The following is a 27,126-nucleotide window of genomic DNA, read 5'->3' on the forward strand; positions in this document are numbered from 1 at the left end:
AGCAGAGTGAGGGAGATCCATAATGCTGGGGGTGGGGAGGTTGGGTCTAAGTGAGGTGGGAAATGACTGGAGAGATTTGAGCATGAGGGGCGTGACCTGTCTTGTATTTCAAAGGGTCATTCTGGCTACAGTGTGGAGAGCAGAGTGTAGGGGAAGGAGGAGGAAAAGCAGGGTGATGCGTGGTTTGAACAGTGACAGCAGTGGAGTGAGAAGTGGTCACATCTGGATATATTGTGAAGCAGAGGCAGCAGGATGTGCTGATGGCTTGATATGTGGTATGACAGAAAGAGGAGAGTCAGAGATGACTCCCAACATTTTTTGCCCAAGCGACTGGAAAAATGGAATTGCCGTTTACTAATTTGGAGAACACAGTGGGAGAAGCCAGCTTGTGGTCAAATGGCCAAATTGGCCTCCCTGCGTTCTTTATTGTACCCCCTCTATCCTCCACACTGAGGCCAATGAGGTCTTTCTAAGACACAAATCTGAGCTGCTTACTTCTTCTCTCCTTTGGTTCAAGTTAAATGGATGGATGAAGGGATGGATGAATGGATGGATGAATGGATGGATGAAGGGATGTATACCTAGGCAGCTTCTGGAGCCCTTTCACTGTAAACCCTTGGTTCTATTAATGGCTTAAACACTTTCCCACCAGTCATTGTGGATCTGGGCTAGAATTAAATGACTAATTGAGGACTTTTCCCACTCAGGCCTACTTTGTCCAACTGTATTCTCATCCCTCTTGTAAGCAGTCTTAAGCATCTGTAAGACAGTAGGGTGGATTTAATCTTTCTCTCTGCTACTCTGAACTAGTCTTTCCCACTAATCCAAGAATGCATACATGTCTTTAGCTTTCTTTCAACGTTGATTTCTAATTTTAGGTGAGGTATTTTGGCTATGAAAAATACTGTAATTTCATCTATATGTAAATTTGATTTCTAACAATCCTTTCCTAGCTGTAACTGTTATGTGTCCTTCTTCCTAAATTACTACTTCTGCTGTCATGTCTGTCCAAGTCAGCCTTATCATTCAAAGTCAGATGGTAAGTGGCTGACTTAAGACGATTTGTTGAGAACCTACTCAGCACAAGCCCCCTTGTAGACCATCAGTAAGGACAGAAGGGATTAAGGATGAGTTCATGGAGAAGATGGTTTCTGAGCAAGTCTTGAAGGATTTAGATGTGTAAAGAATAGGCAAAAGGGCATTTCAAAAAAAAATAGTGAGAAAAGCCGGGTTTGGAGTACATATGAGGAAAACGGTTGGTTAAGCTTGGCTTTAGCTTTAGATGCGTAAAGAGGATTCAAAGCAGTATAGCTAGAAAGGTTAAGTTTGGGGTCAGAGTAGAGGTCTACAGCAGTAGTTCTCAAACATGAGTGAGCATCAGAATCACCCGGAGGGTTTGTTAAACACGCTTGCAGGCCGCACCCCAGAGTATCTGATTCAGTAGGTCTAGGGTTGGACCAAAGAATTTGCGTTTCTAACAAGTTCAGAGGTGAGGCAGCTGCTGGTTCAGGGCCTACATTTTGAGAACCACTGTGTTGAAGGTCACACTGAGTTTGGATGTTTTCAATAGTCAGAGTGGGGACTCTTCAGTATATAGTGATGCCATGAGAAGACCTCTGTTGTTTATAAGAAGGCCCTTTAGGAATATCCATGTATATATATATGGAAATATAGGGAATATATATATATGGATATATTTTGGTCTGTTTTTATTGTGTTTTACTCTTGCTTTTTAATCGTCCTCTACAGAAACCTGGCCCAGGTGCCGCATACTTCCTAAGCTTGAGTCACCCTGCGTCACTGGGTAAAACTTTTCCATATTCTTTTAACTTTTGGCATAAAAGAATTTGGCTTGAGATCGTTGATTACTCAGCTCCTTATTCAAGTTTTTTTTTGATGCAGGGTTCTGAGTATTTGTTTCGACCAATCTTATTGCCCACACAGTTTTGATTCTAGTGAGAAGTGTTTTTGACTTTTCCTCATAACTTCGATTCTTGGGCTCCATTATCATCTTTATTGCTTCATGCCTCATTTTCCCTAAGGCATTTAGATCTTTCCCCAGATACGATGATTAATATTGAAATATTGGAAAGTCAAGACAGAGTTATTGTCATTCAGCTTCTACCACATACTCTCTCCTTGGCCTCCAAGGCCCCCTGTAATCTGACCCTACATGGCTTATCTCGGTTTATTCCCTGCTAGTTCTCTAAATGCCATACTTACTTTCACCTGGTGCCCTTGCTCCTGCTTGTCCTTACCCCGCATGTCGTTGCTCGTTCTTTCCGCCTGTCGCAATGGTCCACCTAATTGCCCCTCATCCATGGAGCCTTCCTGGGTCATGTGGGCTCGCTGATTCTCCCTTCTCTGAACTCCTTTTCCTCCTGCAGTTTGGCGCTGCCCTCTGATTGTTCCGTGCATGTTGGTTTGATCTCCTTCACTCCACTGTAAGCTCCTGGAGGGTGGGCCCCATGTCCACACATCTCTGTGTCCCCACCTTGCCAGACATGTACTGTCCTGGCCACACCTGGTGCCAGTCATCTCTGAAGCAGGTTCCTCCTGGGAGTTTGCTCAGTGAGCTTCACGCAGCTGCAGAAACACAGTCTTTTCATATTGTGCTGAGACTCTGACGTGGTGAATCAGCACACTCAGTGTCTTCCCTCATTGCTACACACCTTATCAGTGATCCTTAAATGAGAATGAACATTCCTGCCTGTACTTTGGCAGATCTTACTGTGGAGATTAGATGGCATGAATCAGACTCAAGAAGTCAGAGCTGGCAAGTTGGTAGCCCCCAGGCCCAGCTATGGCTGAATAGGCATAGTTATTTGGCGAAAGGATAGTTTTTTCCTTTGTTTGTTTTGTTTTGTTTGCTTACTTCTTAAGTTGTGAATTTGAGTGCCTTTAACCTGGAATGCATCCTCCAGCCTCTGCAGATCTCCCTACTTCCCGTTCATTTCTATCACCCAGTCCCTGGAAGCATTTGAGTTTGTGACTCGTGGAATAAATATTTGATCAAAGGAAGGAAAGGAGATTAATATTGGCTGTGAATACACTTTAAAAATTATAAAGCAGTTTACCGGAATAAGCTGTGGCTATTAGTTCAATTGCATATTGAAATAGTGGTTTGTAGGAAGCAGGTAGTATACAACTAAGAAAACTGGAAGATGACATTACGATGAGAAAGGGTCTCTTTACAAATACGTAATGTTTTGAGATTATGTGATGTTTTGAGATAACTGGATTTCACAAGGAGAAAGGATTGAGAAGGAATTGTGTAGGCTTATGAAATAATGGTAGAGGAGAGGCTACTTCAAAAATCATAATATAAATACATCTGTAGACTTACCGTGTGCCAGGCAATGTTCTAGACGCTTAAATTATCTATTTTAAGAAAGTAAAAACTAGGGGCTGGCCTGGTGGCGCAAGCGGTTAAGTGCGCAAGTGATTAAGTGCACGCGTTTCACTGTGGCAGCCCGGGGTTCGCCGGTTCGGACCCCAGGCGCACACCGAAGCACCGCTGTCAGGCCATGCTGTGGCGGCATCCCATATAAAGTGGAAGAAGATGGGTATGGATGTTAGCCCAGGGCCAGTCTTCCTCAGCAAAAAAAAAAAAAAAACAGGAGGATTGGCAGATGTTAGCACAGGGCTGATCTTCCTCACAAAAAAACAAACAGTAAAAACTAGAAGAAAGGGGATTGGAGAAAGGGTATGCATCTAAATTTAGGCTTCTTTCTCTGTTTCAGCATTTTACGTGCACTTTCTGCTATGGAATCGTTACCCACCACCCAACACAGCATTGCGCAGTTGGGTTTATTTTTTGCCAACTTCTAGGTGGATTTTCTACCTCTGACTGGAGTAGCTGCCTGAGACTTAGGGAGAACGGTTTGGGATTAGCATGGAAGTATCAGATGTAGGGAAAAGGCGCTCTCTTTTCAGCTGCAGGACGTTGCTGGGGATGTGTGTGTGTTATTAAAGTTGTTACACTTTAATTAGGAAGAAATGTAGAAAAAGAATTTCCACATAATCTAAGAAATTGTGTTCTTGGTAAAATAAAAAGGTAATGATTTACTTTAATAGTAGTAACCAACTTTCTACTTGTAAGCAATGAAGTACACATATGGCCAGAGTGTTAAAAACAACAGCAAAATCCCTAGCTTTTCTCTCCTGAGGCTGCTGACGCTCATCTCGGCCTTCCCAGGAGCACCCGTGTCACACAACTAATTAGCATCAGCTGCTGCACATTCTCAGCACCCAGTGCATTTAAGAGCTGTTTGGTTCTCCCAAATAAACCTCTTCTCCAGCCTTTGGGTTCTAAGTCAAGGTTATAGAGACATATATGTCTTCTGCCTCTTCTTTGTCAAGTAGCTCTGAACAGCTTTCAAATTAATAAATAAGCAAAGGGTTTTATTTTTAGTATACAATGTATTGTCCAACAACATGTTGTTATACTGCACATTAGGAGGATTTTTAAAAAATGCTCAAAAGATTGAATGAAGCCATTTGAATGTATTTCCTTTGAGTTTCCTTTCCTATGTTTAGGGGTTTAAAAAAACTAGCTGTCATTGTATTACGTATACAATTTTTTATTTTCACAAAACATAACGTAAGCATTTTCCATTTCATTACCTAATTTTCATAATGATCATTCTATGATGACTGTGTAACTTCTCTTTCAATGGGTGTTTATGTATTTATTTTACTAATCCCCTGTGGTTGAACTTCTAAATTGCCTCTGATTCTTCTCTGTTCCATAACACTGAGATGAATATCTTCATGGAGAAAGCTTTTGCAATATCTAGAATTAGTTTCCTGGGATGCAAAAAGAGTATAATAACTGGGTATAAACAATTTGCCTAATTCTCTCAACAGCTTGACTGTTCATCCAGAGTATAATAAAAACTGGCTCTGAAAAAAATTTGAAATAAAAGAGCTTTAAATATTTTTAAAAATATCTTATTTTATTGAAATGAAGGCTTGTGGTAATTGTGAGTGTTGAGTTTTTCTTTTTCTTTTTAATAGGCTTACTATGCTCGTGATGCTCTGGCTAAAAACCTCTATAGCAGGTTGTTTTCATGGTTGGTAAATCGAATCAACGAAAGCATTAAGGTACTGAATCTCTATAACCAAATAAATCAGTGGTAATAAATGGTATTCAGAGTATCAATATTAAGTTAAAGATATTTTAATTTTATAATCAGATAATTGATGACCACTTATAAAGATTGTTCCTTGAAAAGAATTTCCATTGCATAGGATTGAAATTTCTCAGGAGTTCTATCTATTTTGTTTTGCCATGTGTGTTATGAGAAATCTCACTGGTGCATAGAGTGGTCTTTGCAGAGTTGTTCTGAGAGTTAGTATCCTAGGTCCTGGTTGTGGCTCATCTACTTGGCTGAAAAGGTCACTTTACCTCTCCAGCTACTAATATGTTCTTCAGTAAAATCAGGATATTGCACTAGGTGATTTTGAAAGACCCCATTGTAAGATTCAGTGATCTTTTTTTAAATTAAATATCACTAATGCCTTCTTTAAATGTCATCTATTATTAAAATTTCTGAAAGATTCCATACCAATATCCTATCTTATATGTTTAAAAATAAACTAAGTTACAGTTATCCTCCTAGTTATGAAACACAATTAACTTGTAATATGTGTCTATATTCCTTGATATGCTTTTAGTGTTATATTTCATGCCTAAATTAACCCATTAATTTGAAACTTTTTTTAAGGCACAAACAAAAGTGAGAAAGAAGGTCATGGGTGTTTTGGACATTTATGGCTTTGAAATTTTTGAGGTAAGTTATTTTCTATTTTTTGTATTATCTTTATTAATGTGGAATAGTTGGAAATTAAATTGTATATTCTATAGACAACATTTAATACAATTAATAGTATAACTTTGAATCTACAAATAACCTTTGTGCAGATGTAACAAATTTGTGTGTGTGTGTGTGTGTACATGTGTTTTAAGTGCTGAGAGTCAACGTTTTGGAGACAGTGCTGTTTAAAAAGAACTTCTTGTCTCAGTACTTGACTTTTGAGATTGCAGATACAGAATTCCTACTGTGAAATGTCCAACACGGTATATGGACATTATGCCTATGGTCGTTCATTCATTCATTCATTTGTAGGTTGTTAGGAAAGTGAGGCAGGATAGTGCCACAAAAGATCCAGGAACAAGAAAGACAAATGCTGGCCATGGCCTGGCCAGAGCTGGTCACTTCATCTCTGTTGGACTCATCAGAGGGTCTGCATTAAATGATTTATTGGATTAAGTGATTAAATGATTCAGGTCTCATCCAACTGTGATCTTACACTAATGAGTTCTGTTGCAAAGGTTGAAAAAATTTCTGCTGAAGTTCATAATGAATTTTTTAAAAGATTCCATGCTTATTACAAATTAAATATTTAAACGTTGTATACTTACATTAGAATTTCCTGTTTACCCCCTTCCTAACTTTGACATTTAGAAGCTGTTTTAACGACCTTTTAAAACACTTACTCTCACTTTCAGGCGTGGTATTTTAGTTTGGTTCAGGAACATAACGAGTTGATCAGGCTTCTCCTTTCTTAATTCTCCCTACAAGTAATGACTTGTGAATTCCTTCAAATAACCAGGCCCTGCCCAGAATCACCACCCACAGAATTTACATGTTCCAATTTATCGGGTTCACAGAATCACAGAAAAAACGTCAGCCCATTCCCTGCAGCTAAACAAGGCCTTTCTAGCAAATGCCTTTTTCTTACAATATTTATTTTTGTGATAGGGCCTTCCTCCTGCTTGATCGTGTTCTGCATTTAATAACTAGTGGTAAATAGTTACTGAGGGATGACTGCATGCAAGCATTGGGTAGGTGTTACATATATTGTCCAATTTAATTTTCACAACAACCTCATGAAGGAAGTAGCTGCATTATTATTCTTATTTTATGATGGGGAAGTAAGGCTCTGACGTCATTCCCCGGAAGTAGCCAAGGCACTCCCCCAAGGTTACATGGCTACTAAGTCGTGGACTCAAGACTTAACCCCAGACCGCCTAAGAAATAATAAAAGGCCTCCTACAGAGCCATTTCCTCACTTTTCCCCTTCAACTCATAGGGTCTCAGCATCTGGAAATAAGGAAAAAAAACAAATGTGATAAGTCTCTGATGCCCCCTGTTTCTGCGCCATTGTCATCATTCCACGCTTCTGGCCAGTGTGGGGAGCCTTCCCGGAGTTCGTCTGTGTGCTGGTGGCAGAATGTGGGACACTTGTGCTATGTACTGGCTGCTGTCCCCGTACTGCCCCTAGAAGACCGCTCTTCAGCACAATGTCTGCTTGTATTGGCGCCCTGTTAGCAGACTCTGCAAAGGAAAGCTTCCGGTCCCTTGGTTAAAGGGGAAGAATTTGAGATTTGTGCATTAGGAGAATTACTTGAGTATACACAGAAATCATGGTGCCAAAATTAATTTCTTTCTAGCAAGAAAGGTTACTGTCACTAAATGGACAGCATGTCCAAGTCATTCTTTACAGTTGGCAGGGAAAATAATTTCTTACCTGGCACATTGCTGATCTAAATTTAGATGGTTTCGTGAACAGGGCCAAAGCAGTGATCTCACTAGAAAGTTAAAAGAAAAAGATATATTCAGTGATATTTCTGAAATCATAGAAACTGATTTTATTTTATTTTTGTTTTGCCAGAAAAAAAATTTATACATCCTTAAGCTGATGGGCAGATGCTTAAGGTCATATCACAATAAATGGGATTTTTTTTTTTTTTTTTAATAGGACAATAGGGTTGTGATGGGACATTGGTTTGGCTTCATCTTCCAGTTCGTTAGCTATGGGAAAAGAGACTCTCACAGCACTCAGGGATCTGAGTTATACCTCATGAGCAGATTTGACCATGTATAAGTGAGGGAGTCATTTCTCAAGTATTTATTCAGTGCCTAATATGAGCCAGCTTCCGGTGGTAAACAAGACAAAGATGTTCCTTGCCTGCTAGGAGATTACGATCTTGGCCCTAAGATTGAGGGTCTGTTGCTGGCGTTCTCATCCTGTCTGTTAGGAAAGTCTAATCAGGAAAGTAGATTACTTTCTAAAAGTGTCTTTGCTACAGACCTAATCAGAACAAAAGTTGGATATTCTGGTTGGAAACACCCTATAACTTGGCACTGGGTGAAACACCCTGTAGCAATCCAGGAATATTTTTCACTAATGGTTAATTCAAGTTTTTCTCCAAGCCCATCCTTCTGCACATGCTTTACTTCTGCACGGTATATTACCATTTTTCTCAACACTGTTACAACTGTGGACTTTAGCTTATAAAAATGCCTGCATTATGTTTCTAAATGCTCTTCTTCCTTTCTTCAGAGGAATATTCCAGCTCAGAAGTTCTCAAACTTAGCTGCACGTTGGAATCACTTGGGGAGCTTTTGAAAATTCAGATGTCCAGGCTGCACCCCAGAGCAGTAAGTCAGAATCCCTGGGTGTGGGGCCCCAGCAGCAGTATTTTAAAGCTCCCAGGTGAGTCCAGCGTGCAGTCAAGGTTGAGACCAACGGTTCCTGTAGACAGGAATCTCCAGAGCAAACTACAAATTCCAACCATATGTGCTATTCTAGCTGTTTGACCTCTGCATAGTATGCCCTTGTAAAACATCCAGCCTCACCTACAGTTTATCTTACCTCATCCTAATCTGTGTATATATAACATTCCTAAAACCAAACACGTTACATTTTTACTCTTCTTAAATAGAACTTTCAGCCAAGGCCAAATCCAGCCAGTTATATGTCTGTAGCAAATCTTGTGATGGCCATAAAATCATTAGAAGTTAATTTTCCTTCTCCATGTAGTAAAAGCTTTGATTTTTTTTCCCAATTCCTTGACGGAATTAAGATTTGTTTTTCATTATACAGTCATGCATCACTTAATGACAGGGATATGTTCTGAGAAAGGCACCGTTAGGTGATTTCATTGTTGTGCAAACATCACAGAGTGTACTTACGCAAACCTGAATGGTGCAGCCTTCTACACACCTAGGCTATATGGTACTAAGCTTATGGGGCCGCTATCGTATATGCAGTCAGTCGTTGACTGAAATGTTATGTGGTGCATGACTGTAGTTAATTGGTCTCTGTCCTTCTCAGATTAATCTTCTAAACATCTCTATTTTTAATAATTTATTATTTACTTATAAATAAATTTGTTTTGGGAGAGGTCAGAATAGAGATTTGGTTGGGCACTTTTAAGATACTTTCACCTGCTCTTGGATACAGATTTAGAAATTCTTTTTTTAATATATTCACGTACATACCCTAGCTGTCATTGTGCATTTTCCTGGACTCTCAGCAAAATTAGAACACGTGGAAATGTCAGGAAGCCCATAGATTTAACACTGAGAAGCCAGATAATTAAGACTTAAGGAGTACCACCAGCTGTAGTACAAGAGCTCCGAGTATGACTTCGTAGGAAGCATTCAGAATCTATCAATGCAAAAATGAACATTTCTGTGATATCATCCACCCAAGTGAAAATAAACTTATAGAGTGTAGAGAACATTCTGCCTTTGTTCTTCAGTGAAAATTGACTGCAGGAATAAAGGATTCTGCCTTTTAGAACGTCCTGGGCATCACTTTGGAATTGGACAGTAAAGGTCCAGGAAAAAATCTTTTAACATTTCTAATTCTGCCTCACGGCCCCAGTGACAATTCCCATGAAAAGATGTTTCAGCTGAGCTGGTGGAAACCTTTCATTCACTGTGGTCTGTCTCTAAATGGAAGAGGGAGTCTGATGCATAAACCATGGGTGATGACACGTGGGTTTGACTGACAGATGTTCCAGTGCCAGCGGGGTGAATAGCTCTGCCTTGCTGGCCACATGGGATCTGATGCCAGTTTGGAGAACAGATCAGTAGAACACTGATACCAAAAATAAGGTGAAGTGAATTATAAATCACAGAGGAGAAAAATCTAGCTATAAATCCTCGTAGAACAAGTCTAGTTTGCAAAGGAAGAGAATTATAATCCAAACACTCCAATTCTATACAGTTAATTTTGGGTGTTCTTATAACTGAAAACATGGCCTTTGATCTCTGAGAAATGTTTATAGCATCTCCATAAAATAACAAATGGTGTTCTTGAAAAAAATGAAATTAAATTCAGAACAATGTTGAGCAATCTAAATTGATTCAACTCTTTTCTAAGTACTTATCTGATAGGTATTAAAATTGGCAGGTAGTTTAAGGGGGAAATCTAATTAATTATTAGTGTCCTGTAGATCAAAGCAGGACAGCAGTGGCTGAATATTTCACTTTTCATACAGTTGAGCTGGTTTCATACAGGCAAAGGGCTACTTATTTTGAATCAGGCTCGCCTTATTCGTCCTGTCCCTGTGAACGTCACTGAAGGTGGCCTGTGTACAGTAAGGGTGTGATAGGCTGGATGCAGTGATTGTTCCACATAAAATAAGCTAATAGTTGGGCCAGTGTCAGTGCAGCCTGGTAAGTCCCTCTCATGAGTATAGGATTTTTTTTCTAAATTGTTTTAATGTGAAAATTGATTCTGGTTACAGGCCATACCTTGCATTTCAGCTTTTTGCCTTTAATTTTGTCCTTCGTGTGCTAGAGAACTTAGAGTTGAAGAGGAATAGACGATTTAAAGTAGATTTTAGAATGAAAATGGTGGGCATTGATATGGTTCATAGTACGTATATGTTCATCTTTGCTCTTGCTTTAACTTTTTAATTCAAAGCCTGTTTTAAAATATTTAAGAATAGCACTATAACGCTGTTTTCCTTAAAACTTCGCATATTTGAGTATGTACCTGGAAGAAAAATGTTATATATTTAAAGGGAAGTTTTCTGAAACTTTAGCCATTCAAGAATTTTTGTGAATGTCTAAAAAGGAGAATATTTATTTATTTATTTATTTTTAATTTTGATTTAACAAATATTTATTGAGTAATTGTTATCAAAACATTAGGTACTGGGGATTTGCAGTAAATAAAACTTGTGTCAGATTTCATGTATCTTTTTTTTTCATTTAACAAATGTTTATTGAGTGCCTGTTACATGCCAGACACTGTATGGGGGCTTAGGTTATATAGGAAACAAAATAGACAGTAATCTCTGCTCTCAGGGACTTTACATTCTTTTTTTGTTTGTTTGTTTATTGCGGTAACATTGGTTTATAACGTTGTATAAATTTCAGCTGTACATCATTATACTTCTATTTCTGCACAGATTACATCATGTTCACCACCCAAAGGCTAATTACAATCCATCACCACACACATGTGCCTAAATATCCCTTTCACCCTCCCTCCTCCCCACTTCCCCTCTGGTAACCACCAATCCAATCTCTGTCATAAAAAGGAGAATATTTAATGTTAAATGTTTTTCTCTTATTTTGAAGATTTTTGTAAAGTTCACTTTCTAAAAAAAGCGCTTCTTGATTTGGGGCCCATTTCTTGACATTGTGATTTTTAAAAATGGATTGTTAAGTACATTATATTTTTCTGTAGAAACAGCACTGTAACTGGGGACTGCCCAAAGGCTTTTCACCAAGTGTAAATCTTCGCTAGGACCACAGCACATTTTAAAGCAGTAATGTAGCCCAAATCCTCTAAAACAATGATATTACACTCGAAGTTCTATGATTTTTATATAAATGTACTGTTTTATTTATTAGGCAAGAGACTTCATTGTATGTAAAATAGAGAATCGCCAACCAACTTATGTTCAAAATTTGACCTCAAATGAGAGTGCTGAACTATAAGACATATCAGTTAACTGTGTAATTAACAGTACTTTTTGCTTAAATAAGTGATGGTCTTTGTGTTTGAACTGTCCCCCGTTTTCCTACACACAATATTCACCTGCAAACCCCTTCCCATCCCACCATCCTAATGAGGGAGGCGACAGAGCTGCCTCCTTTATTTTGCATAATATTTTCAATATTTATTGTTTTTAAAGAGTACAAGATTTAAATATCTGTCTTAAAGAGTGTAAGACTTCATTAGCCTCCTCTATTGCGAAGAATATACAAATGTAGTAACAGGCCAGTATTTTTTATCTATCTTTCAAAATCATTCCAAGTGGAAAGTTCATGATTGACACTTAGGAGTACAAACCAGTTATGACCTCTGTTGGGAGCATGATTTTCTGTTTCTTTGATGTTAAAAGGAGCTACTCAAACTCTAGAATTCTTGAAAGAAGCCCTGGAGTTTAAAATTTTGGTATATGATATACTTCTAAATATAGTAAATGCTTACTACCCCAAAATACGCTTGGTAAATACAGTGTAAAACAATATAGAACCCAGACACCCTGCTGTTTACCTGTGTTTTCTAGAGCAGTCATTGGGGTGGGGGTCATTCTGAGCATCATTCAAGGCGACTGTATGATGGAAAATTCTGGATGTACTTGTTTGAAGATGTTCCCAAAAGTTTTAGTTCTATCCCTCAGTCTTTAAAGATAAATGTGGGTTAGACAATGGACAAAAATTCCATGCATGGAGCATGGGTAGAAAACTAGAGACAGAGGAGGTGAGTCATTTATGGGAGCCAGCTCCTGCCCACTTTCTCCTTCGGACACTGATTCATGAGACTGACACGTGGCAGAGAGTGCCCAGCTCAGAGATTGCTGGCCACCCGCACAGTTCTTGACAACCCAAAAAAGTATCCAAATACCAAGTTGCTTTGGGGCTTTCATATTCATGTGATGATTCCTAGACCCAGTTTGGCTATTTTATAAAGGAGAGAGGGAAAACCTGGTGACACTTAATGCCTATATAAATGGAGAAAGGCATTGGACCTGTGCAAGTTGCAGCTTCATGAACTGTTGCCAGGCTGATCCTTAATTTTCTGCAAATTATAAATTTTTGCAAATTATTTTTAATGATTTGTAAAATCCCATTTCTCCAAAAATTTGGACAATGTCAGCAACTTAAACTTAGATCACAAGAAATGTGGTCGCCTTCGTGTTCAGCGGTAGTGATTGCTCTGGCGATTCATGACATGTTTTGGAGGCCGTGAGGTATGTTTGCAAAAGATGCTGAGATATTTCTGTGGGGAAGTATGCTGGTTTCTCCCTTGATAATTATGTTATTCTGTTTTTGTTTTTGTTCTTTAAGCAGCAGCATAAGGTCGGAGAGTCAAGTTTTTGCTCTTAGACCATCTCCAGAACACTCTCCTTACCACCTTGTTTGTGTTTGAAGGGAAGACACAGCATGTATAGCACAGGGGTGGGTTGCTGTGGTGGGGAAGGGGAGGTGCTCTGGACCTTGCTGAATCCCATCACTCTTTCCGTGACCTGCCAACTGCCTCTGTCCCTGACTCTTGGGGTGGATGTGTCATACACATTTTATTTTTCCTGATAATTTAGGATTAGAAGCATTAGATTCTGAAGCCTTAGGACTTCAAACAAATTATATGGTGTATCACTATTTCAGTCAAACTGTTTTTATCCTGAATGGCTCTCACCTAGCAGAACTGCAATTCAGACACCATAGGTAGGTATTGTGGCCCTGTCTTTTGAATAGATCGGACTTGTGTCTTGATCTAAAGTTTTTATGCCAATCAGAAATACAGCCTGAATGGTAAAATCTGTCGTTTGCACCATTGAATACTATTAATAAGTGTTTACTTTTAGAAGTTTATTGCAAATTAAGAACTGACTGCATTTTGTGTAATCTGTCCCTTTTTGCACCAGAATGCAGTAAGTATGAACTGTTTGCAGTGACGGTCTGTTGCATGCTCCTGTGTTAATAGCTTCTCCAACTGTGTGAATTTTGCAGTAAATGGCCATTGATTAACTGTGTGGGTATGAAGTATAGAATTCATATAGGAATTTTTAAACATTGAAAGGAGATTTAATTTAGCTCTAACTTCTTAGGTTGTGTTGTAATTGTGAAGCTTTGCCTCTGGTTTCTAATCTGCTTGTGTGTATTTCATAGTCCTGTTCAAGTTGTTCAAGCCACGTAATAGGTCTACGGACGCTGGGTGCTCTCCCCTTCCTTCTCCTCATTAGTGGCCATTTAAAGATTTAGCATAATTTTGTTTAAATAGCTCCATGGGCACAGACTTATTAAATAACAGAAAAGATTTACTCCATGAATTGGTTTTCTAAAAAGCCAAAGATCTGCTCATATAACCATTAAAATTTTAATTTTATTATGTTTTTAATTTGTGGTAGTAGATTATATAAGGATCTATTTTACCAAACCAAGAAAACCAGACTTTGTCATATGTGAAATGGCCTTGTGCTGATTATAATAATAATAAGGCATCTATACCAGATTGACTTCAGCTTCTAATCAAAACTGTTAAGCTCCCAGGTTTGGGGCACATGGTTTTTAGAAGTTTTGTGTGAAAATGAATACTGGGGACTGCCCTTTGTGTCTACCATATTTGTCAAAAGTATTGAAAATAAATGTGTGCCCTTTAGTAAGAATTTTCAGGATTTTAAAAGAAAAACAGCTTTTATCCATGACTACATTTAATATTAAAAGAAGAGTCAGTGACAGTGTCTATGTGTCATTTATGGTTTAGGGTTAACAGTTTCCTCTGATCAGTTAGTTCGTCACTGGTGATTAGAACTCCTGTGCTGACTTCCAGGGAAGAACGTGGTCAGATGCTGCATCATAAGTATCATTTTAAAATTTGTCCCGGGTAGAACCAAAGTTGATTTTTTGCTTTCGTCATCCATGGAGAGATTTGCAGGCCAGTTCTGTGTATTCGCAGGGAGTGGTGAGCTTCAGTTCCGCTGTTGCCCAGGGACCCTCATAGCTCATGAGGCCAGGACTGGCCGCCTCAGTGGGAGAGGAGTCAGGTTCATCAGTGGTGGGGTCATACCGTCCCTTGCTACCAATGCTGCCGTCTCTTTCTCTGCAAAGAGGAGGGATAGAGGTGAAAATAACTAGTTTTACGAGCAGATCTACCTCTTCCTGGAGGGTGTGGTTCTTGGTTAAGTGTGTTCATTCAGCAGACGTGCATTTTGTGTCCTCAATATGTACAGCAATACATGAAGCCCTGTAGATTGTTCCGAAATGATTGAGGCAAGGATCTTCCATCGGAGTTCAGAGGAGATATCTCTAACATGAAGGAGAAACTGCTGAGAATCATAAGAGGAATAAATGTGTGAGCCTTCTGAGAAGAGAGAGATTGTTTCTAGCGAGGGAGATGATTTTGATGTGCTGATTCCCTCGGGTCTCCATTTTGTAGGCACCTCATCCGTTTCTGCCCTCATCAGATACATACTGAGTACTTACTAGGGGTGAGGTGCCGTGCAAGGCAGGGGCTTACAGTGGTGGCCAAAAGAGGCGTGTACTCCACGCTTGCCCTTAGGAATGTAGAGTCTAGTGAGACAGATCAATGTGAACTGATCAATACATGTGTACACATATATACATAGAGCATGGTTTTTTAAAAGTGTTGGTATGTAAGAGTCAGAATGAGGAATCTGACCCTGGGTGGGAGAATGAAAGAGGTCAGGTCAGGAAGACTTTCTTGAGCTCAAAATTTTCACCTGAGAATGGAAGATCGAGAACTTGGATGACCAAGATTGTAAATCTCACTGTTTCTTTTCTCATCTTTCCGGGGAAAATGTATGTATTTTTTATTTTTTACTACGTGTGGGGTGCTTCTTCGTCAACTAAAAATCTTCATCTTTCAAATACTGCATAACTTGTGTACACTTCATTCATTTGCTTATCTCGTGAATCGTTTCTCGAGTGCCTGCGATGTGCGAGCCTCTGTCCCGGGAGCCGCGTGCTGGGCCACAGTTAAATTTGAGAGGCGGTGTGTGACGTTTCTCGTGGATTGAGATATTAGAGTGTCGTCGTCATAGTACAGCTAATGGCTTTGTTTCTAAGGCTGTCTTCATTTTTCCCTGTGCAGGACAACAGCTTTGAACAGTTCATTATTAACTATTGTAATGAAAAGCTGCAACAAATCTTCATTGAGCTTACTCTTAAAGAAGAGCAGGAGGAGTATATTCGGGAGGTAATATTGAAATATTTTTTTTTAAATGTTCCTTTTTTACTCATAATACAAATTCTGGTTTCAGAAGACTATATAAACATGTCGCCAAAATCAAATTTATCTAGATTTAGCCATATTGTGTCTTTTAAAAATTTCTTTGGTGTGACATCTAAGCCACACCAGCGAATTTTCTTCGCTGCTGTGCTGCTATTCCCCAGAACAATGCCTGGCATATAGTAGGTGCTCAATTAATATCAGTTTACTGACTTGAGTCTCACTGGATTCCGGTGCAATGATGTAAAATAATAGTATGCTAAGAAAATAGTCTGCGATGAATGGACAGACAGCTGTGGTCCATCCACACAAGGGCCTACTACTCAGCAATAAAAAGGAGCAGACAGTTGAGACACACAGGGACATGAAGGAATCCCAGATGCATTATGCTAATGAAAGAAGCCAGACTCAGAAGACTACATACTGGATGCTTCCATTTGTATGTCAAGCTATAGAGGCAAAGTGATAGAGGCAGAGAACAGTCAGCGGTTGCCAGGGGATTGGGGTCGTGAGAGAGCATGACTACAAAGGGAGGGAGCATGAGGGAATTTGGGGACTGATTGTGGTGGTGGTTACATGACACGATGCATTTGCCAAAACTCAGAGGACAGTATACCAAAAAAGTCAATATTGCTGTATATAAATTTAAAAATATTTTGAGACTTTGTTCAATCTTGAAAAACACTGATTTTCTAAAATTTTACAATAAAAACAGATAACATTTGTTGAGGGCTTACTATATGCCAGGTATTGTCCTAGTGCCATGTATGGACTATCTCACTTAATGTAATTTAAAAATAATTAGAAGTAATGTTTGCAAAGTCCTTTCAACCTTAATTATAAAACGCACACTTGGTTTTCGCCCTTCCATTTTTTAAATAGCCAAGATTTTTCTAAGTATAAAATTATTTATTTCAAAAAAAATTAAAAAGATAAATTATTTTATTATGTCTGTATTTTTCTTTCCTTTTCCTTATTTGTTTTAATATTTTAGTAGTGATATTATGTATTTTTCTTCATTTCTAAGGTGTCATTTTAGGTCATTAAGGACACTGAATTCTCCCTTTTTTGATCTCTTAGCATAGATTTTTCTAATGTGATTATTATTCCCAGTGACTTAGTAAAATAATCCATTTATTTGAAAGCTAAATCATAAATATTTCATTTTTCTTTTGGAATGATCATTATGCTTTAGAAACGTTTTCTATTTGTCTGGCACCTTTTGGTAACATAAACATCCTAAAAGCCAGATTAATTCTCTTCCTGTCTTCTCATCATAAAGAGAATGCCCAAACTTTGATCTGTAACTTAAAACAGTTTGTACAGATTGTCTAAAACACTTCTAAGATTATATAGGAAGATCCCTAGCTTGCTGTATGAATTAAATTTCTTCCCCTTAGAAGAAAAATAAATGTTTACACTAATGAACAGAGTGTAAGCAGATGCAGAGTGATTACATTTGGCCTCCCAGATTTGGCTTGTTGCTAGTGTTAGAACCAGTGGAGAGGTTTTTGTGTCTTTCCTTATGTTGAAAAGATTTTGTCTTAGCACTAGGCTGTTTTTACGCTTGAAGTAGTTAATTGTCCTACAACATGAGATTGACTCTAAAATTAATTTTTTCTTTGTGATTACAAATTAAGAACAGAAAAATCTAGGCTTTAGATTCTTGGGATCAAGTTCTGACTTATTTCCTTATAAATACTTTAAATATACACAAAGTAATATTGACCCGAGGGCCTGTTGAGTAAATGTCTGGCCCAGGGCCAATGAAGTGCATGGGAAGTTGCCACACATGGGAGAGTGGAATGGGAGGCAGTCTCAGAACGGGTCAAGGGCGCTCGTTTCAATCAGATCGTGTCAATGGTGGGCTGCTGCACTGAGAAGGTTTTGGGAACCGAAAGATGACATTTGCAGCACTGACTTTATAAAGGAAATATTCAGAGAGGAATTGAAATATGGTCAGGTGGGCAAAATCTGTTTTATGGATGGTGGTATGGTGGCATCATCATATGGAATTTGATTTTGTTCTGTTTTGCTTTTCAGGACATAGAATGGACTCACATTGACTACTTCAATAACGCTATCATCTGTGACCTAATAGAAAATGTGAGTATTAGGCACAGTTTTCTAAAGAATTTTTTAGTAACGTAACTCACTACTTGTGAATGATCTCGCTGCCTTCAATGTGAAGCTTTAGTATTTTCACTATTTTGACACTTTTCTTTAGGGAACTACAGAGTTCTGGAGACTGGATTGTAGTCCTAAGGAATCATACACAGCTCTTGAACACATACATAGACAGCTGGATATTTTGATACTTAGCTTGGATCCCCCGTGTTCATCCTGTGCCATCTCACAGAGCCCATTTGTGACGCTCATATGCCTGCCCTTAGACGCACCAGCCTTTCTTTTGTGTTGGGAGTCCAGCTCCAGTCCGTGGCTCCTAGAATGTGAGGACTGCTCAGAGGAGGCTTGGAGCAGCCGTAAAGGTTTTTGCCAAATCAAAATATCCATTTCATTTCTAAAACTCTAGTGACCTCTTAACATACTATTCAACGGTTATTATCAAAAAGATAATTGTTGGTGAGGAAAGGGAACTGTTGTGCACTGTTGGTGGGAATGTAAATTGGTGCAGCTGCTATGGAAAACACTATAGAAGTTCCTCAAAAAATTAAAAATAGAACGATCATATGATTCAGTAATCCCACTTCTGGGTGTATATCCAAAGTAAATGGAATCAGGATCTTGAAGAGATATCTGCACTCGCAGGTTCATTGCAGCGCTGTTCGTAATAACCAAGATATGGAAACAACCTGAGTGTTCGTCTATGGATGAAGGGATAAAGAAGATGTGGGGGGTGTGTGTGTGTGTGTGTGTGTGTGTGTGTGTGTGTGTTTGTGTGTGTGAATATTATTCAGCCATGAGAAAAAAGGAAATCCTGTCATTTAAAACAACATGGATAGACCTCGAGGGCATTATGCTAAGTGAAATAAGCCAGACAGAGAAAGACAAATACTATAGGATATCACTAATACGTGGAATCTAAAAAGTCAAACTCATAGAAACAGAGAGTAGAATGGTCGTTGCCAGGGCCTGGGAGATTGGGGAAATGGGGAGATGTCGGTCAAAGGGTACAAACTTCCAGCTGTAAGAGGAATAAGTTCTGGGGGTATAGGGTACAGCATGGTGACTATAGTTAGTAATACTGTATTATATACTTGAAAGTTGCCAAGAGAGTACATCTTAAATGTTCTCAGCACAAAAGGAACGGTAATTGTGTTTGCTAACTGCTATGCTGGTAATCATTTTGCAATATATAAGAGTATCAAATCAACATATTGTACACCTTAAACTTATACAATGTTATCTGTCAATTATGTCTCAGTAAAGCTGGAAAAAATTTAAAAAACAAAGCAAACCACGAAACATGCTGCTCAAGTTAAGATACTGGCTCAGCCTCAGGAGCTGAATTAAGTAGGCCCCCAGGAGAGATGCAAATACAGACCTAGTACTGGTTGAGAGAACGTATGCAGGGGACATTGCATGTGTGACTTTGCAGGTGGCCAAGGGCCATGGGATTTTTCAGGTGACTCAAGTATGTGTGTATGAATGTGAAAAGGCTTTAAAGTGTGAAAAATCACTGGATAATTTACAGTAACCTTTCTGAATCTTAAGATTTTTGTTTTTACATCGTATTCTATAGTTTATTGTAAATGAATTGATTGCGGGAAGACTGATTTGTATTGTGATTAGGATCATTAACATTCCTGGTCTTGATTAACGATGTTATTTGGAACAATGTGTCCACATTATTGTCCGACAGTCTTTTGAGCTGTCAGTGGTGGATGAGGGCTGTTTCAGGAATGCACTCATAGGCTCTAAATGTCCAGCACATCACTTTCTATTTATGTATCTTTAACACACCCTTTGGAAATTATGTAATTAGCTGTATCTTTTCCCTGGGTATTCAAGATAATATTCCTGAAAGCTGCATCTTTGATTAAATTGAACGTTAAAAACTATTGTAATTCTAAAGCATTACAATTTTCCATTTAAAAAATAAACTTTGTTTTGAAAAATCTGACCAGTGTTGGAATGTGAACACTAATATTTCACCTAAGCGATTCAAAACTCTAATCTAAAATCCAGAAAATCAATAAATTCCCTGAAGATTTTTCCTGGTAAATTTTGTGACCGAGGTAATTTGCCGTGGGAATTTTAACTTTCAGAAGTCATGACTAATACGTTTTCCTTCATAAATATAACATTGCACTTAATTATTTCCCTTTAAGAAGGAAAAAGAAGAAAAAAACCATGGTAACTGGATTATTAATTTAACTGGATTGTGTTAATCTAACTGGATTGTCTCAGCCCCCAATCCCCTTGCATATATGATGGAAGAAACTCATGTTCATGTCGGAGCCTGGGGACATAAAGGAAGTATTTTCTTCCAGCATCAGTTAACAATAATGTTTATTCTGGGACTATTATGAACCCGCCTGGTTCCTGAGAGTCCACACTTCCCTTGGGTTTTGTGTGGAATGAATAAATGTTGTCAGAGGATGTCACAGCCTTGTGAGGAGAAGGGAAGAGGAACGAGGGACTTTGCCTTGGTGGACGTGGCAAGGTTGATAGTCAGAGGAGTGGATTGTTTTCTTTGGAATGGAGACATATGGGCCTGGAGGGGCAATCAAAGGAACAGCAGCCTTTATTTAACAAAGTAGAAGATTCCTGATTTTTGATTCAGTTTAGTTGGGCTGACTGCTCTTGGGATAAATATGATCACAGGGTCTGACTCTACAAGAGATAGATTCTCACTCATGTTTAACATCCATTTTGAAATTATATATGGAAGAAGAATTTTATTCTAAATAGATATTCTTGAAACACAGCTTGATTGCATTGATCGTTAAAAGCAGCAATCCCAAATCACATCGTTTTTTTTCCCTAGAAAATAAACTTTATTTCGAACACATGAACAATTTGGAAACATCTGAAACCAGTTTCCCTCTCAAGCTATGAATCAAATAATGGGCTTAGAAGACCGTGCTTTGTGATTTATGACTGCATGTTAGAGAAACAGAATTGTCACATCAGTTTCTGACTTTTAGATTTGTTTTTGAATCTTTGAGGTCTAACTTACCTTTTTCTAACAATACGAATTTCAGTCATCAGCCAGCTAAGATGGCTGAGGTGACGCTAAGTTCTGTTCTGTGGGAGGGAACGGAGTGGGGGAGGGAGAGACTGATACAGACACTACCCCCCACCCCCAGCCCCACCCCCCACGCACACACCTGGGACAGTTTGGAAGAGAGCGGACTTCTATGGCTTTTTGTTATTTGTTTTGATTCTCTGCTTTTTCTTTGTAATGGAACGGACTTTTCTTGTGACTAACTTGATTGTGTTTGATGGTGTCATTAGGAATAATTATTAAAACAATACAGTGAGGAAGGAAGGAAACCTTTTTATTTCCCTTCTCCCAGAACACAAATGGAATCCTGGCCATGCTGGACGAGGAGTGCCTGAGGCCTGGCACGGTTACCGATGAGACCTTCTTAGAGAAGCTGAACCAAGTCTGCGCCACCCACCAGCACTTTGAGAGCAGGATGAGCAAGTGTTCTCGGTTCCTCAACGACACGTCCCTGCCTCACAGCTGTTTCAGAATTCAGCATTATGCTGGCAAGGTATGGGGGGCCTGCCAGCACCCCCTGGGCCTGCAGTTATTCCCTCGAGGAGACCGTGCCTCAGAGACGGGCATTCTGACCAGTGCCGACTTGTGCGGATAAATTGAGCTGCTAAAATAGTAGAATCAATAAATATTTAATAGCAATAGAATCTGGACTATGTTGAGCAAAATCTTATTAATACTGGGAACTGAAAGGAAAGCAGTAGACTTAATGAAAGAGTTCGAATATATTTTAAACATTGATTTTCTTATTTTCAAGCTCTAAGCTGTCCTATAAAAAAGATCTGACAACACTACTAAGGGAGATGTGCCGGTGAAAATTAGGGGTCACTAAAGACTTAGAATAAGGGTTTAAAAGCACAAACCATTCAGGAAAAATAATGAATTCTTAGATTGAGATTTTGAAATGACACTGGGGAAAATACTTGGTTTTTAGAAAAAGCAATTATTCATTTGCTTAAGATTTGGGGGAATTAATTTTATGTCATCTAATATCTAAGATAATTTAAAAAGAATTTTGACAATAATTTTTAGAATCCTAAAAGATTATTGATTAGAGTTAATACCTCCTTTCTTATAAATAAGGTCGCAAACTTCGAAGGTAAAAATATTCTTAATTATATATTTAGTAAAAATTAAGTAGATAAAATCTGAATTATCTTTAATTTCAAAATGTTGTAACTTGGTACTTTGTTATTTTTTTCATTAACCTATGTTATTAAAAGATAACTTTTCCAAACTCTGCTGGCTGAGGATGTCTATGAAAGTATCAGTGTTATCTCTATTTTCCCCTGTCTACTTTTAAACAGACTGGAATTGGCACATGTGAACTAAAAAATAAAACCTCAAAAATATGCTCGAACACCAAAAAAAACTTAAAATCCTTTGTAAATGTTATGATAACATTTTTGAGTTTATTCTTGCAAATCCTGAAGGGTAACAGAACCTATTTTGAACTCTTCCATGATTTAGACAGATGGAATTTAAACTTGGAGGCTAATTCGGTATTAGAATGTGGCTAACAAATTGGGGATTTTTTGATGGTGAAAGAAGAGGCTGCAGTATCAATAGTCTTGGAATATTTTTAGTGGTTGTTGGATGTTCTGGCGTGCGGTATGTCAGCTGTTGGGTTCTGTGTACTGTTCATAGGTGCTGTACCAGGTCGAAGGATTTGTTGACAAAAACAATGACCTTCTCTATCGAGACCTGTCCCAAGCCATGTGGAAAGCCAGCCATGCCCTCATCAAGTCTTTGTTCCCCGAAGGGAACCCGGCCAAGATCAACCTGAAAAGGCCTCCTACAGCAGGCTCACAGTTCAAGGCATCCGTGGCCACCCTGATGAAGAACCTACAGACCAAGAATCCAAACTACATTAGGTAATCTGGCATATAGAATTCTTTGACAGTGCCATTATGAAGGCATTCTCAAGGAAGATCATAAGATCATTTTCCTGTTTGCTTAAATCTGGGTGTAGCCCAAGCAGAGGATAACTAAGTACTTACAGGTCAAATAATATGGCATTTTGAGTTTGCTTAAAAACTTCTCCAGTACCCCTTCCTCCCCCAAAATAAGGAATTTAAAAAAGGGAAAAAAAATATTTGACAGGGAATGGAAACAGATACTTAAGGAAATTGGGTTGTTGGCAACTAGGAGTTCTTAACTTGGTGTATTTTTTTTTTTTAATGAGAAGTTAAGAAGCAAAATGTAATTTTTTTTCTGGTAAGGTTTTTGCATAAAATCTTGTTGGATTCATTTTGGATTCTTGCTATTTTAACTTAGAGCGCAGCATTGAAGTAAGTGGGATATTAGTTACAACTCTGGTGTGAGGAAAAATGTGCCTGTTTCTTTCCTGTGAGAGTCAAAAGGTCTGGAGAAAGTAATGATTCCTAAAACAATCTGAATTTTTTCAAAGCAATAGAACTCCTTAAAAAGCATCTGCTCTCTTTTTTCTGCTTCTAGAGCATCTTAGATATGCCTATCTCAAGATTCAGTGAAGACCGATTAGGATTAGAGGTTGCAATGGGTGCATTTGTTGAACTAGATAATAGAAAGTGTGTGTCTAACAGGTCACATTTCACATAGCAAACGCACACCCACACATACCTTCTATAGTTGTCTTTGAAAATTCAGTTATGAGGAAACTAGAGTGAAGAACGTTTTTGTGTTTGGCCTTGTTTACCTAATATTTATATTAGTAACAAATATAAATAGGCAAAATCCCCTGGTTTGATTGCAATCAAGTTAGAACATATATTGGGTAAAGATTCTAGTTTCAAAAAAAAAAACCAGGAAACTTTTTAAGATCAGTTGCTTTTGTTATTCTCAATTAAGTGGAACTTTTAAAAAATTATTATTTAACTAAATTTTATTGAGGTATACTTTACATGAAGTGATATACACAGATCCTAGGTGAACTGCTCAATTATTTTTCATCACTGTCTATATTTTGGTAACCACCATCCAAGTGAAGTCATAGAACGTTCTGTCAGCCCAGGAATTTCCTTCATTCCCCTTCCCTTTTAGTGCTTTAGTGTGTCTCTAAGAAGTCTTAATAAACTCTAGAGTTGTGAATATATATTTTTTCTAGAATCTTTGTAGTTTCAGATTTTGTATTAAGGTCTATTTTTTTTCCATATAGACATCCTGTTGCTCCGGTACCATATATTAAAAAAGAAAAAAATCTCTGTTTTTCATTCGACTGCCTTGATGCCTTTATTGAAGATCAGTTGAATGTGTGTGTAGGGGTCTAGTCTAAACTCACTAGTCTGTTCCATTGATTTGTTTGTCTGTCCTTAACTAAAGAGTGGACATTATTTTTACAAATGTAAAAGGAAAAGCATAAAAACACCAAGGCCAAAATAGGTAAGATTTAACTGTCCACATGTTATATACGTGTGTGGAATTTCTTTGACAGTTGTAGCTAGGCAGACGTAACCATAAATGTTTAACAATGTGTTAGTTAAGATATAGAGATTGCTGCAATAAGATCCAAAACTGGCTTAAACAAGATTGACATTTATTTCTTGTGTAACTTCTAAGTATAAGGACTCCAGGGCTAATGGAGCAGGTTCTTCTCTTTTGTGCATCTCTGGTTTCCAGGGTATTTCCCTCCTATGTGGTTGAAGACGGCTCTCCACCATGTCAACAGTCCCAGCCAGCAGTTAGCAGAAGAACAAGGGGAGAGCAAGTCCGTTTCTTTTAAGGACACACCCAGAAGTGGCATACATTACTTCTGCTCTGATGCAAGTGGTCAGAATTTTAGTCATATGGCCATACCTACTTGCAAAGGAGGCTGGGAAATGTAGTCTTTCTGGGGGCAGCAAAGTGCTCTGTTAAAAAGGAAAGAGATATAGGGATATAGGGAGATAGCAATGTTTTTAATCTTTTCATTGAGGTATATAATATGCGTACAATACAGTAAAGTCCGTGAATCTTAATTATGCAGCTTGTTGAATTTTTACGTATGTATACACCTGTGTACCCCCATCCAGAGCAAGATATAAAACATTTCCATCATCCCAGAAGGTTCCTTCCTGCCCCTTCCCTGTTGATTTCCACTTCTACCTCTCCCCAGAGGTAGCAGCAATACTGATTTCTAACCATAGATTAAAGATTTGTTTGAAGTTGATATAAATGGGATCATAAAATATGTACTCTTTTATGTCAGACTTCTTTCATTCCACAAAATGTCAGTGATATTCATCTGTATCATTGTATGTGTTTTCGTTTATTCTTTTTTTATTGCTGTATACATAGTGTTGTATTTCTTTTAGGGTATCGTAAAATGACTCGAAATAATTTCAAAGGAAATGACTAGATTTCCCAAGAGTGAGAAATAATTATCTCACTGCAAAGTAATTATATATTATACTTTGTAAAACATGGATGGAGACAGACTTTAAAACCTAAAATTTTCGTATTCTTTTAGGTGTATCAAACCAAATGATAAAAAAGCAGCACACATCTTCAACGAGGCCCTCGTATGTCATCAGATCAGGTACCTGGGTCTTTTGGAGAACGTCCGAGTGAGGAGGGCTGGCTACGCCTTCAGGCAGGCCTACGAACCTTGCCTAGAAAGATACAAGATGCTTTGTAAGCAAACATGGCCTCACTGGAGAGGACCAGCAAGGTAAGAAATTCATTGTTTATATTTAATAATGAATTTATAAGTATGCAAATAACATGTTGTCTTCTTCACATGCTGTTAGGCAAAACAGAAATCTAAGAAAAATTGGAGATAACCTCTGTTTTGGACCCTCTTCCATCAGGATTCCATTTTGTGCCAATTCTTGATTAGTTATAGAGGTCTCGATTTTCTTTAAGGTCAAAACAGGGCCTATCAAATCCACATTTGGAACTCGTGTGTCAATAGAATTTTTAAAATATGCCGTGGCAAGTTAGTTGGAGGCAATTTCTAATTGATATGTATATTTGTGTAACTTCATAGAAGGGTAGAGTTAGAGCCATCTTGGATCACTACTCTCAGCTTTTGCTTTTCTCTCAGCTTGTCATTTGTGCTCTGGGGAATTAACCCCAGAGAGAGTTCGATGGGTGGGGGTGAAGGTCCCAGGTCTGCACCAATTGAGAAATTGATACATGAGCAGATAGGGTGCAATGTTTTGTATATGTCAGTGTTATGCTAGTAAAGCTGGATTGGAAAATATGGCCTGGACCATCCAGGCCCAGGCAGAGCGCTGGACCGCTGCAGGCGCATCACCTGGAGCAGCCCCTGCAAGCTCTCCCCACACAGAGAGAACTTGTGTGCTGGCAGGCGGCCTGCTGCAGAAGAGAAATCAGACCTTGCCTGTACAGTGACCTTTCTTCTGCTCTTACCAGTGAGAGAGGTTGCTCTCTCCCTGCAGGCATAGAAGCTCTTTCCCGACTGCTACAGGAGGGCCTAGGCAGGAACTTGGGGATTTTCGTGTCGCTGTACTATGTTGCCTCTACATTCTCACTAGACCTGGCCTTTCACAGAAACGTCAACAGTATTAGACACACACCATGTATTACGAGAAGATATGGAAACTCCAGACATACGATGTGGTCTCTGATGCATCATTCAGTACCCAAATAATGTAGCATCTGGGTACTGTTTCAGTTCCCACCACTAATTTCCAGGATATTATGGTCAGTGTATATCATAATACACAGAACATGTATTTACTCCATGCCTGGCACCTAGTCCGACAGGTTGGTGGGGTGAAGTTTAGCTTTAAAGACTGATGTCAAAACCAAGGTCCAGGATGGAGAGGTCTGAGCCAAGTCCAGGCCTTGCTGCAGCCACATAAGGCACACATTCTTTTGCGCCCCACTGGTCTGGTGCTTAGCGCTCTCTCAGGCCCTGCCTACACTCTGAGGGGCAGGAGCAATGTTTAAAATGTTTTCAAGAATTAACTGAGTGGGTTCAAAATAGTTCTGAGTTTCTCACA

At 38.7% G+C, this 27,126-nt stretch overlaps 1 protein-coding gene across 5 annotated transcripts in view; it reads left to right on the forward strand.

The window, feature by feature from the left end:
• Positions 1-27,126, forward strand: part of MYO1B (myosin IB) — a 180,700-nt gene that overhangs the window by 125,899 nt on the left and 27,675 nt on the right. For all 5 annotated transcript variants that reach the window (XM_058549453.1, XM_058549457.1, XM_058549454.1 and 2 more), the window contains 7 exons: positions 5,020-5,106; positions 5,730-5,795; positions 15,874-15,978; positions 18,055-18,117; positions 21,495-21,695; positions 22,847-23,073; positions 25,626-25,826. In XM_058549453.1, coding sequence (XP_058405436.1) covers positions 5,020-5,106; positions 5,730-5,795; positions 15,874-15,978; positions 18,055-18,117; positions 21,495-21,695; positions 22,847-23,073; positions 25,626-25,826 — 950 coding nt within the window. The remainder of the gene's footprint in view (positions 1-5,019; positions 5,107-5,729; positions 5,796-15,873; positions 15,979-18,054; positions 18,118-21,494; positions 21,696-22,846; positions 23,074-25,625; positions 25,827-27,126) is intronic.

The sequence above is a fragment of the Diceros bicornis genome, chromosome 10 (assembly GCF_020826845.1).
Source record: "Diceros bicornis minor isolate mBicDic1 chromosome 10, mDicBic1.mat.cur, whole genome shotgun sequence".
Classification (NCBI taxonomy): Eukaryota; Metazoa; Chordata; class Mammalia; order Perissodactyla; family Rhinocerotidae; genus Diceros; species Diceros bicornis.